Source organism: Leptinotarsa decemlineata, unplaced genomic scaffold (genome assembly GCF_025532065.1).
Source record: "Leptinotarsa decemlineata unplaced genomic scaffold, Ldec_3_MD MMD2_P_RNA_scaffold_1, whole genome shotgun sequence".
Lineage (NCBI taxonomy): Eukaryota > Metazoa > Arthropoda > Insecta > Coleoptera > Chrysomelidae > Leptinotarsa > Leptinotarsa decemlineata.
In genome coordinates this window covers 797378-811077 of record NW_027412523.1, presented here as the reverse complement: position 1 = coordinate 811077, position 13700 = coordinate 797378, and the positions used below count along the sequence as shown (strand labels likewise).

The following is a 13700-nucleotide window of genomic DNA, read 5'->3' as shown; positions in this document are numbered from 1 at the left end:
GACAAAACATCACACTTGAGAAGAAAATACTTATGACGAACAAAAAAGAAGAAGAAAACTCAAGAAGATCAGAAAGAATAATATGGATATCACCCCAGAGAAAAAAGTCCAGGAAGACCGAGAACACGAAGGTGAGTCCATTTGTATCACGAATTTAGTTTTTGACTTTTAGGATATAATTATTTTACAGTCTTTCGATCATTTCTTCTTGAATCAACATTTGCAACATAGCAATTTGTTTATTATTGTAATCAGGTGATAGAAATCAATTGATTTTGTTAGAGGACTTTCGTTCGTTTAAAATGAACTGGGTTTGAGTTTCTTATCGACAACATAGATGGCACCTGGGTCCTTTATGTAGAAAAGTCGTCATGTTCACTTTCTAATAACTTTCTGGATTGATAAAATTAAACGAGGTTTTTTGATGTATCTTCAATATACATCAAGTATGCCTGAAATATTCATTATGGGTTATGATAAAAGTCGAATTCATGCTGAGAAAGATTTATTTCTGAGAATACAACAGAGTTATCATAGAAAATTTAGTAAAAATTATTGTATATTTTCCCATATATAAATCCATTCTTCAATTTGTGCACTTCGGAAAAGACCTTTCTCAACAAACACTGTGGCCTCATATTTGGCTCTGTCATGAATATAAACAATATGCCAGCTATTAATTAGGAAGCAGCACTAGTATTTGTTTGGATGAGGTTTGAGCCCCTAGAAAAAAAAACTGCTGTTAGTCTATTTGCAATAAATCTTCAGATTAGCTGCGACAAGAGTGGCAATTAAAACGGTGTAAACTTACAAAGTGAGAAGTAACTGTGCAAAAGCTATTTCTCAGGTTTGTTGGCAGTGGTCTGCAGGTTTCATGCCTGCCGTTTCGTCTGCGACTGTGATAGACATTATCAAAGGAATAGAAAGTAACACTGGACCTTCTGCTGTAGAATATATTCAAAGCAAGCACATTTCTCAAACACCAGAACTGCAACGCCCTTTTCGACGCGCGGTTCATCAACCAAGTTGACGTCTTCAGAAGATGAAGAAGACTAATTCCTAACTCTCAAACTGGTCTCTAGCTATTTTAAACAGTTGAAGTTTCAACAGAAAGTGAACATTAGAACAAACGACCTTAGACAACGATGTGTGTTCTCTGAATGAGCCCTGGAGTAGTTGGCAACTGACCCTAATTTTTTACCGAAAAATCATTTTCAGCGATGAGGCCAATTTCTGGATGAATGGGGGCGTTAAGGGGGAAGTCCCTTAACGCCGGATGGCATGTAGCAACGGACACTGGCGCTATCCCGACAAATCACAACGCGTTAGGTACAAAAATCGATGAGAGGGGCACAGGGACACGGGACGCGGTTTGCCAGTGACGCGAAAAGTCTCGTTGGTTGCTGTTTTTGGCGTAAAAGCACTACGTCGCATAAATTTTAAGTAAGTATTACTGCTATAGTTTTGTGTTTAAGTGTTTCTTTTAATTGCCAACAAAGATAGTGTACACTTATAATTCATCAATAGTGAAAGTTTTTATTGATTTTCTAAGCAGTTTTAGTATAAAACACGTAATGTTGGGGATTCTGTGTCCCCTAGTACCGGATACAAAGATGTCCCTCAACACCGGACAGTTTACAAGTTGTTTTTTCTACTAAGCATTTATATTTATCATTATAATTATTATACGTTGCTTCAGAGGATTGAAGAACGGAGAGAAATCGAAATGGAAGAGACGAAAAAGAAAAGAAAATGGGACCAAAGGAGTTTACACACTGCGATAGATAAGGTGTTGTCCAAAAAATGAGTTTAAGGGAAGCTTACAATATCCCAAAAAGCACTCTACATGATAAAACATCGGCATTGAACCGTGGAGAAGAAGTGACGTTGCAACCAAAGCTCGGTAGATTCACTAATACCTTCTTACCTGAGTACGAACAAGTTTTAGTGGACCACGTAAAAGATTTATCCAATAGATGTCTGCCGCTGATGAAAAAGGAGTTTCTGAAATTAGATTTCGACTTGGCTGAAGCAATAAAGATCCCCCATCGTTTCAGAAAGAGAAGCAAGCTGCCTGGAAACATTTTTATTATGATTTCATGCAGAGACATCAGGACATTTCTTTGAGATCACCAGAGTCGACAAGCATGATGCGAGCCGTAGGGTTTAATAAACCGCAAGTCGATATATTTTATGACAACATGGAAAGATTAATAACACAGTACAGATTTCCACCTTCCAACATTTATAACTGTGATGAAACCGGAGTCAGCTGCGTGCACAAACATCAGAAAGTTCTCGCTCCGAAGGCTGCCCGTCAAGTGGGAAAGCTCACTTTTGCTGAAAGGGGCTCATGATCCATGCTCCAACCGAAAGCGTTGGAGTGGCTCAGCCAAACGGTTGGATGAACTGTGATTTTTACGTACAATGGTTGCAGACTTTCGTTAAATACTCACACCCGACAAAAGAGAACCCTGTGCTGCTCCTACTGGATGGCCATTGCAGCCACGAAACACTGACACAATTTTTGCCAAGAAAACAATCACCACCACACATCATCCACAAGCTCCAACCACTAGACAGAACATTCACGAAGCCATTCAAAGATGCTTATAACCAACGATGCGACATGTGGATGAGAGCAAACACCGAATTTAGGAGGATACCAATCCACATGAGTTCCAAGAGCGTCCAATGCATCCCGAAAAAGTCACTGTTTGGTTTGGAATTTTGGTTGGCTGCATCATCAGTCCATATTTCTTTGAAAACGACGTTGGCCAGGCTATCACTGTCAACGGTGAGCACTATAGGTCGTGATTATCAACTTCTTCTGGCCTAAATTGGATGATCTTGACATCAACGACATGTGGTTTCATCAGGGTGGCGCCACTTGCCACACAGCTCATGCCACATTGGATATTCTGCACGAGCGATTTGAGGGCATGGTCATCTTACGTGGAGGTTATGTGGACTGGCCACTGATATCGTGCGATTTGACACCGTTGAAATGTTCCCTTTGGGGTTTTTTTGAGTCGCAGGTGTATGCGAATGAGCCCCAAACCATAGCGGTTCTCAAAGCCAACATAACTAATGCCATCGGTCATATTCAGCCTGAATTATGCGACAAAGTCATGGAAAATTGGACGTTTCGGGTACGCTTCACCCAGAGAAGCCATGGCGGACATAATGGCATCAACAGGTCTTTCAAACGAATAAAAAGCACTTAATGAAAGACCTCATATTTTAGGGAGTTAACAGTTCATAACTATATACTCCTTGGACGATTCTAGAATACCCCATGTTAATAGGCCTTTTCATCATAAGACGAGCGCGAGCGTAGCTGTCATATTGAAATGGCGGTAATTCAAAATATTCGTACTGTTTTAATCAACAATGGCTGGGCAGGGAATATTATCTCTACAAACAAATAAATTATTGGAAAAAACCATTGATGGTGCTTCACTTGTTAATAATTCAGTTGAGGCTTATAATTGTGAACAATTAAAAAGGTGGTTAAAACGTCATGGGCGTCCGCAAAAAAAAGTGAGAGGTTAGGTATCAGCATTTGTTTACTATCTGAAAACATATGAAAAAATAGTATTTACAGTTTTATTCTTATTACTTAATAATGTCAATTTATTTGATGTAATTGAAAATATATTTCAGTTGACAAGAGTATTACTTATGGAACTAATAAATAAATCAAGCCCATTAATGTTTTGAGGCTGTACATATGACATTTTTAATTAGACAAATATGTAAATACTGAATTGAATATGTTTAGTAATTTTTATCAGAGTGAAATATTTAATACAACATAATATATATGAAATTTACAGTCAAAAATGCACTAAGGAATAATGTACGTATGTTGAAATTTCTGATAGCCCAAAGGATCAGGGTTTTGTTCAGTCGGACCACTTTCTCCAATGAAATGTAGTGAGCAAATATAAATATCCTTGGTAAAATCATCAACAAATTTAAAGCCTCGATCACTCCTGCCACATTTTTTCACCCATAACTCACATTTCGCACATGCTTTAATATGTAATTTGCTTAATGATTCGATTTTTTTTTTGAGATATTCAAGACAAGGCTTTGGAAAATTTATAAACTAGTATGTGCTGGTTTTGAATGATTTGTATCGTTTATCATTTTTACATACTCCATAACAACACCATTTTGTTGTTCCTTTTCGTACAGATAACATAATGGAGTATAAACATTTTTTTCTGATTATTTTGACTTACTACTTTATTTTTTTACACTTTTTTTACAATTAATAAACTTAAATTTATATTATAATTTTTAAAACATGAGTTGCGGGCTCTTTAACATGGTTGTTTACAAAAAACAGTACGAAAAAGATGGCTGATTCTGACGCATGCGTACAAAAACTTTTGTGATGAAAAGGCCTATTATACTTGCTACTTACGTGGTTGTCGTTACACATTCTGGTGGGCAGGTGGGATGGTCCGTTTCTAAAGAATAAAGAAAAAAAAAGAATGTGAATCCAATTTTCATATTCAAAACAATTAATCTTCATATTGAAGGAGAATTGTTGTAAAAAGATCTTCAAATGTAACTTTTACTTCAAACTTATGAAGTTATTTTTAACTCATAACCAAAGACATCGAAATGATAATCAATTTCGAGTGTTACTTCTTCTTCATCACTAACTCATAATTTTTACTCTGAATGTGTAAACCGATATACAATTATTGGAGGTTATATACTAGTTTCGGATGGTTGAAAAAAATGAAAAGCTTAGCTTCTGTTTTCACGTAACATATTGTTTTGATCAATAAAACTAAAGTTGGAATTGGAAGATTATGACAGAGCCCTTTTGAAAAAACTTACCAAAGAGCTCGATTGTAGCTTCTGCAATCCCTAGTTTGTTAGCTGCCCTACAAACGTACTGCCCATAATGTTCCTTTTCTATAGATATCACTCTGAGCATAGTGTTAGTAAATTCGTCTGAGAGACTAAAGTGAGAAATTTTGCGATGTTGGTCGGTGTGAAGTGTTGTGTTATCTTTCTTCCATGTTATCACAGGCGGCGGGTATGCTTCCACGTTGCATTCTAAATCCTTGTCGAAGTTTAGTGCTTGGCCCACACGAGGATTGGCCACTGTGATGACAGGAGCGCATAGTACTTGTAGATCAATTTTACCTACAACATTATGAGTGTTTATTCGTTGTGGAGTCATTTCTTGAGGAGTTTGTGACCAAGAACATTTCCACTCAAACGTTGTTCTACAGAAGCGTGCTATTTGCTGTCTTTGTGAAGTAGGATCCATGGTATTTTGGAAAAAACTATTCGAAATTCATAAGTTGTTAATTGTTGTTAGGAATCACACGTTAAAAGGTAAGACCTCGTTAATCCTTGGCTCGCACAAGTTTCGACTTCTGAGGGTTGTCGTTCGTAGGGGTGCGACAGCTGGTTAACGGAAAAACAGATTTTAAACAGATTTTAAACAGATTTTATATTCTCAAACAACTCATCTAATTTTCCAATTTCAAGATTGAACAGCTACAAATTACATCTACATCTACAATAACAACAACGATGAGGTAAGTGAAAAAGTATCCTACAATGAACGTTACGTAACCTTAGTTACTAATGAAAATGGTGAAAAACAGGAAATTTCAATTCTCATTTTTCATTACGAAATGGTTTAAATGCAGAAAAACATATCGATATAAGTTGTCAGCTAGTAGAGGTGCAGTCGATTGGAATTTATTGTCATTCGTCAACTAATTGAAACTTATAGTTTCATTCAGTTCATCAACATTGGCAACCATTCATAACATTAATGAGTATTTACATGGATTGAAGTTATATTCATTTGGCTGTTCTATATTAAATTTAGGAACTGAAGTGTTTCCGAAAAGAAATATTTATTTTACATTCACCAGTTATAGCCAACATATATATGGAGTGGTTTGAAACTCTGGCCATTGAAGAAACTCCGAGTCTGGTTGAGATACTTTGACGACACCTTCTTAATATGGTATCATGGGAATACTGAAGTAGACGCCTTCCTAAAACACATTAACAGAGTATAAGACCTTCCATCACTTTTACAATGGAGGAGGAAGTTCATAACGAATTGCCATTCTTAGACGTATTGGTGAAGAGGACGACCCAAGTGGGAAACATCGGTATATCGAAAACCCACTCACACGGGGCAGTATCTGAATCACGAATCCAACCACCATCAATCGACTAGAAGAGGAATCATCAAGACTCTATTAGGCCGTACTTTCGGACTCTGTAATACGAAGGAAGGTTTCGAGAAGGAACTAGATATCATCAAAAATGATCTTCAACGGAATGACTACTCCCAAGCGATGGTGTAACAGAGTTTGGCGTCACAACCAATGCTTGCAGTTCCCTACATCAGAGGATTATCGGAAAGGATAAGAAGAATTGTGTCCAAGTACAACATCAGAACCTGCTTCAGGTTCTGATGTTCTGATGTAGTAGCCTCACGAAAACCAGTCCACCAAACGTGGACTACGACTGCAAGATTTGTATTTACCGGATACCCTGTGAGTGCGGAAAATCCTATGTCGGTGAAACTAAGAGGCTGATGAAAGTCCGCTTTGCCGAGCACAAGAAACATACACAGCGAGGGGAAACCATCAAATCAGAAATAGCATAGCATGTTTGGAACCATCAACATAATATTGAGTGATCCCAAGCTGAGATCATACACAGGGAGGAACACTGGTTTAGGAGGAAATTCAAAGAAGCGGCATACATGTTGTCCAGCAAGTATAGTCATCACCCGAAGATGATTGTGGATACTTACAATCGAAACGTCGTGAAGTAATTTTGAATCTTTAATTTTTTTATTTAGTTTTTTTATTTTTACTTGTAGATTATTTCACTGTAATTTAATTTCAGGGTTTTTTTGCTTAATATAATTGTTATTTTCAGCTATTCTTTTTAATTATCATTTGTATTGGTTCTGTCAGGGATTTAAAATCATTTTATATAATCTTAGACAATGAAATTCAATATATGAAACTTATGAAATTCAATATATATTATTGTTTGTTTAGAACTACATTTTATATACCTAATATTAGACAATGTTAGTCCGAACTTATGAAATTCAATATACAGGGCTATTCAAATTCGTTTCTGTACATGGGGATCTCGTAAACGATAAAAGATAGAGTGTCGGTTAAATTGTGGCAAAGTTGCGTATTTTGGAGACCTATTCAATGATGTAAAAAATCGAATATAGCTCTTTTGGTTCTGGAGATATACAGAATATGTTCATGAATTTTTTTATACAGGGTGTCATCTGAGTTGGGCCACCCCCATCTTTGAATTTTTAAATACGGACCTGTATTTTTTGATGTATTTTTTGCATTGTCGATGTTCACTTCATACTGAGAAATTAAATATTTTTTTGTGTAAATATATAAATTACTTCATTTCAATTTTCATTACAATTATAGTATTGGTTGTGGAAGTTATAATTGCTAACATTTCTTTTTCTGCTCATCAAAACACATATAATATATTTTCAGATAATCATAAAAGGTTTTCTTATTCGAAGTTCATTGTAGAAAACGCCCAGAACAATGAAAATATGAAAAAATATGAATCGGTACTTAAAAATGAAAAAAAACTCTCTGGTATACAGGGAGACGTGAAAGTTGCTATTGTGTTTATTTAACTCAGCCAACTCAGTCAGGGCCGTAATTTAAAAGGGAATAATTCACCCAATTAAAATAAAATATTACCGAAACATTCCAAAATATAAAATAAAATTCAATTTCTCAGAATGAAGTGAACGTTTACGATCCAAAAACTACAAGAAAAAATACAGGTGCGTATTTAAAAATTCAAAGATGGGGGTGGCCCATGTCAGATGACACCCTGTATAAAAGATTAATGGACATATTCTGATAGTCCATATCAAGTGCCAGATTTTCAATATGCCTGCGAATAAAGCTGATATAGGCAAAAAAATAATTTGGGATTTTTGGTTTTTTCTGTACATCTCCAGAACCAAAAGAGCTATATTCTATTTTTCACATCATTAAATAGGTCTCTAAAATACGCAACTTTGCCACAATTTAACCGACACTCTATCTCTTATCGTTTACGAGAAACCCCATGTACAGAAACGAATTTGAATAGCCCTGTATATTATTGTTTAGAACTACATTTGATATAATATTAGAAAATGGAAGCCCGAACCTATGAAATTCAATATATATTATTGTTTAGAACTACATATTATATAGTACCAGAAATAAAGTAAATTCGAAACTTTCTTACGTATTGTTTTCCCTAATCCATTTTCGGCAACACAGAAGTAGGTTCCACGATCTTCCTTGCGAATCTGCTTGATTTCCAAAATGTTTCCTTGATAGGTAGATCCTCCAGTAGGTAGAATAACGTTATTTTCACGTCTCCAAAATATATTTGGAGATGGATATCCCTCAGCATAGCAATGCAACTGCACATCTGAAATCGGAATAAAATTATAAAATTCTCTATTAGAATCAGGAACTAAAATGTAGAATAACAACGTTATAGTTGAGGCAACATACGGAAACACTAACCAAATTGCCAACCATTCAGCAATTATCTATTCAACAACTACTAGCTGACGTCATACTGTGTTTTGTTGTTGTCACTGGTCCACCTTTTATATAGGATCTATTGATTTGAAAAAATTGCCATTGGAAATCATTAAAAATGTAGCAAAACCCACTGAGATATGATCTACTTTGAGCCATTGAGAAGACTCGAGAATCAGACACTATCATTGTGATGAGGGTCGGACTGGCCCCGTTACTCGGGATGGTATTGGCCAGCCGGACGCCAGCCTGGGTGACACACCTCTCTAGTCCTTTCAGCCCAGTCCGACCCTGATTGTGATACCACCTGGCCAGTATGGTCAAAAATCCGGATCAGAGACAATCTGTTAAATCTTCCCATTGAGGAGATTCGTTTTTGGTAATTTGTTATCAATTCAGACCTAGGAGCCAAGAGCTTCCAACGCCGCTTGACTGTCCGAGAATAGTTTCATTGACTTGTGTACGAGGTTGGATTTTTCCAATCTCTCGGCGTAAATTTCCACTTGAAATACAGTCGCATAGGTTCCTAGTCAGGTTGATATCTCTGTCTTGGGTCTGTGACTGAAAACACCTGCACCAGAACCGGAAGGTGTTTTGATCCATCTGTGAACCAACAACTATCTGCTCTTAACATTTCCTTCTCCCGGAGGCAGACTGGTTATCAGTCATATTAGGAACGGCTAGTTGAAGTTTCAGAAAATCACTTACGTTTTTGCTATCTCTTGAACATTTACAATAAAGTAAACAAGTGAGGATTTTTCCAGTAAAAGATTTACAAACTCAAGAAGAGATAGACTGTATGGAATCGAGAATTCGGAGCACTCCTCTTGTTGTCCTAAGGAGTATCTGGAGGACTTCAAAGACTCCAAGAAATCGGTTGGTGACAAAGATGATACATTTTTATCTCATCTCAAAATTAGATATTCAATAATGGTTTCAATTCTTTTGGTACCTATATAAAGTTATTGTTGTGTTTTTTGAGTGTACTAACCTTGTCCTTCCGAAGTTGAAATGGACCTAGTGGTATTCCTCAATATGGTAGGAGGTACTCGAACGCGTAGCTCAACTTCTGCCTGCACCGTGCTGTTTGGTAACAATATTTGGCATTGATAATATCCTGCATCTGATTCGCGGATGTCTTCAATCTTGACTCCATATAGTGACCTATCCTGAAGATAAATCATTATAAGTATGATTATTCAACAGTAAATTCTGATAAAAATCGTTCTTCCACACACCAGAACTAGAACATTCTTTTCTACGCCAGTTCAACCAACCAAATTGACGTCATCGATAGATAATTTGAACTAAATTCATTCATATTCAGAACGTCCACTTTCTTTTCAAGTCACACATCAATGATTTCTCAAAAATAAGTGTAAGGAAGATTTCTCAAAAATAATTTCGTTGATTTGAAGAGATATAGAGAAGTGGAGAATATTTTCTTATTAGTCAACAAATGTTGATTGCCAGTTCGTTTATCGACACTAGACTTTTCTGGTTAAGGGAATTGGATATGTGCCTGTTATAGTTTGAAACGATCGCTGATACATCATACATCATTGCGAAGTCCTTGTAGGTTTTCAGTTTTCATCATGTTGTCATACTCGGGTTATATAACAATTTGTGAAGCGAGCAATTAGTTTTGAAAGCTATTTTCAAAATCAGTTTTCTGAAGATCCAATTCATTAGTGTATCCTTCAAATTAACATATCTTGGTCAACTCATCGACTATCTTTCACCTTTTTTATTGTAAACTCTGCTGGGAAGGTAATGTTATTCTCTGTAGGTGAACACACCAAAATCTGTGGGCCGAAGACCTCTAGTTTATTTTTCTTTGAATCAAAGATGGCAAATACATCATCTACATGTAAGATTCAAATCAGTTGGTATTAACCTGAGTTTACTCTTGCTTTCCATTCAAATCTTTTCATTAAAATACACGAAGGGAGACAGTGGACTTTCCATTGCCGTGCCTTTGTGCTTTCCATCAATATTGTTCCCTGTACGTTTGTGCAAGTCTCTTGTTGGATTTTTGTTATAAATTGATGGCTTCCTGTGATCTACAGCCTGATTTTCGCATAAAAATTGATGAGTTGTTTCTGGATCTTTGTTGCATTGCTGGCATGTGTTTCCGTCAATAGGAGTCCTCTCAGTTCTTTTTTTCTAATCTGTTCTTTTGTAAAGGATATTCCGGGCGTGTTCCCAAAGGTATTTTTGTAGTACTTGCTTGTTGGCACATTTCTGATTTTGGTACTCCTCCATAGATTTTGGTATTCCTCCAGCTAATGATGAGCTCATCCGCTTCTCAGTTGCCTGTTATTTCCTTCTGCCGTGGCATCCAATTTACTACGGTCAGCCAGTTTTTTCAGTTCTTCACTATATTCTCAGACCAGTCACTCCTGGGTTCGTTAATGCATCGAGTTTAGCCTGACTTAATCATCTAGACTATTGATTCAGAAAATATTTTTCGAAATCCATAGCTCTCGGATTTTTGGAACACTTAGAAACTAATGAAATACATTAAATGCTAGTCAAAGTATTTTTGCTACAGTAATGTTAAGCCAGAGGTTCTAATTCTAATACGCAAAGTTAATATTTCATCTAATCAGTTCACTTACAGGTTCATGCCTCAGAGAAAATCTTGGATCGGATGATATTAGAGAGCTTCCGTTAGAGATGAGTAAGTCTTGAGAGTCCTGGTTTTTGTCAACTTTATTCCACAGTACGACGTGGTCACCTAGATTTTCGACTTCGCATAACAGCAGTACAGTTTTCTTGACGTCCATGTCAATATTTGGGCTTATATAACTGATCGAAGGAGTTTTCGGAAGACTTGCTGAACACATAATTAAATAGTAGTAAGCTAGATATTGTGAAACAAACATGTTTATCGTTCATCGTCAAAACAGAATTCAAGCAATTTTAGTTCAAAATTGAAAGTAGGTTGTCTAAGACAGAAAATAAACAAAATGGTGGCCATTGGTTTGTTGGTTGAAGGTGCTTATGGTGATGTCTCTTCTGCAGTCAGAAGTAAATATTTTTATACGAAAGTATAAGAATAATACTGTAATAATAATAATATTATTATGTAGTGTAAAATAGAGTGTTTTCGAAATATTTTTTCGGAATGTGTTTCTTCCTTTTGGAAGGCACTGGCTGGATCTTTCCATTTGGCAGTCCCTAGCAAAATTGACCCAATGTCCTTCAACATGTTATTGACATTATAGAGGATCATCTGATTGAAAACGGTAACTTTACACGGCCGGGGATCACTGTGTTAAAACTCTTTTCCAGGTTTTTATTCGGGTGTGGAGGCCGTCGATTTTTGAAATTTCTTCCTGGGAAAACCTCGGCCGCGAAAGCCTTGATCATTTTGTATTTTCCGGATTTTTTGGCCGTGGTCTGAAGGTAAATTGTCGCTTTACTCGATCCAGGGACTTGACACGTGTTTCGATCACCAAGTGATCATCTTCAAGAGTAAAATCAGTTTGATCTTCCTCTTGAAGTTGGGGTTTGGAGTTGGGAAAAAACTCTGGTAATATTCAAGATGAAGGTACTAAAAAATCACGAAGCCTTTCTGCCATGTCTGCCATGTTAATAGTTAAAGCGGTAACAGGTGGCATTTATAAAACCATTTACCGAGTGCTGGGGCTTAATTGTGATTTCTGCGTGCTCTACTCGAGCACTTCGATCTCCACCTCATCGCTTTTTATAATGTCTACCGCAGTAGTAGACGAAACGTTGGGTATAAAAACCTGCAGTCCACGGCCAAAAAATCCGGAAAATAGTTTCGACACTCTTGTCTGATCATTCTTATAATTTGAACCGACATGTCGTAGATATATTTGATCTCATCTGAGGTACAATAAGTAAATTAGGCAGTATAATATTTTTTTGTAACACAGTTTTCTATTGAAAATAAAATGTATTTGGAATCCAATTGATAAATAAGCATGTTTTTATTGTGCCCAGTAATTCCCAAACACCAGAACTGCAAACCTCTTTCTCTGGTGTTTGGGAAGAGTGCTTGTTTTGTTCATTGTCGTGGCAAAAAATCAAAATGAATGTCTAGCAATTAATAAATTGTAAAATTCTGTGAATTTTGACTTTGGAAGTGTTGGACATGTATCCATTTGATTTTGAAGAAGTTCCTATAATATATAAACGTCTGACCTAAATTAATTTGTATATTACTATTATTTATCTTCAACCTCTTCAAAACATTTATTTTTGATCTTTAAAATATATTGCATTATATATCAAACAAAGCTTCTCTTAGACTCTCCCTGTTTAGAACTCGTTTACAAATTTAGTTTTTGATAATTGGTAGGTATTTCCTAATATCACGTTTACTGATATCACTTGGCGAAAGAGTGAGGATCAAGTTTGTGCAATTATTATTTCAAAGTTGATTATGGTTTTTGATACACGAGATGTTATGGCCATTGAAAAAACTATGTTCGACCTTGTGTATGATTATCAGGATATAATTATAATCGAATGAAGATTCGTTCTTAAATATTTGATTCAACTGTCTTCTCACTTATTTCATTCTGGTCGCTATGAAAAGTTGGACAAAACAAAGTTGAAATACTTACAGAAATCCAAACAGGGCATAAAATACAATAAAAAAATAGTAGCCAACATATTCCAGACCTATGCAAAGCGCTATATGACGGTTTTACTACCAATAGGTACGACTCACAAGTTTAGAACTACTGAAACCAGTTTCCAGTGAAGCCGGATTAATAGAAGATATTGTAAAAATGGTGGGGCTTCCAAGTTTTGTGGGAGAATTGTTTACTTTTTTTGTAGTGCTAGGTTATACAAGATGTACGGTTATTTTTTGCAATACAGGTTTTGTAGAGAAGTCCATAATTCTTATTATTTTTTTGTTGATAAACTGCCACAACCTTGAAAATGAACAAATTCAAATCGATATAGAATTTGCTGAGGTGTAATAAACAAACTGAAAAGTTCATCACGCGTAATATAAACTACTGAATAATCCCTTTAGTTAGTAGATTAGATTAGATTAATATGGGGCTTTTGTGCTGAACAACCACTACACTGCGACCTTTGCAGGCC

The 13700-nt window shown here is 36.1% G+C and overlaps 1 protein-coding gene across 2 annotated transcripts; it reads right to left on the bottom strand.

Moving 5' to 3' along the window:
• Positions 1-488: 488 nt before the first annotated feature.
• On the bottom strand, positions 489-13462 carry LOC111512950 (lachesin). Of its 2 annotated transcripts, XM_074170022.1 has the most exons (7): positions 13211-13455; positions 11231-11448; positions 9601-9778; positions 8305-8493; positions 4861-5172; positions 4436-4481; positions 489-723 (listed from the first exon to the last, which is right to left on the bottom strand). In XM_074170022.1, the coding sequence occupies exons 1-7, from the start codon at positions 13257-13259 to the stop codon at positions 681-683; spliced, it is 1035 nt and encodes a 344-aa protein (XP_074026123.1). In that variant the 5' UTR covers positions 13260-13455; the 3' UTR covers positions 489-680. The 2 variants fall into 2 exon arrangements, with proteins under 2 accessions (XP_074026123.1, XP_074026168.1); XM_074170067.1 differs by lacking the exon at positions 4436-4481 and having other exon boundaries at positions 13211-13462.
• Between the last annotated feature and the right edge of the window lie 238 nt (positions 13463-13700).

What these genes read in the sequence shown, in the direction of transcription:
- LOC111512950 (XM_074170022.1), bottom strand. Translation starts at nt 13,259, where the DNA reads ATGTTGGCTACTATTTTTTTATTGTATTTTATGCCCTGTTTGGATTTC. An exon ending in TATGCCCTGTTTGGATTTCT is followed by an intron (nt 11,449 to 13,210) that starts GTAAGTATTTCA and finishes TTATGTGTTCAG; the next exon opens with CAAGTCTTCCGAAAACTCCT. An exon ending in GAATGTGTAACGACAACCAC is followed by an intron (nt 724 to 4,435) that starts GTAAGTAGCAAG and finishes TTTTTTTTCTAG; the next exon opens with GGGCTCAAACCTCATCCAAA.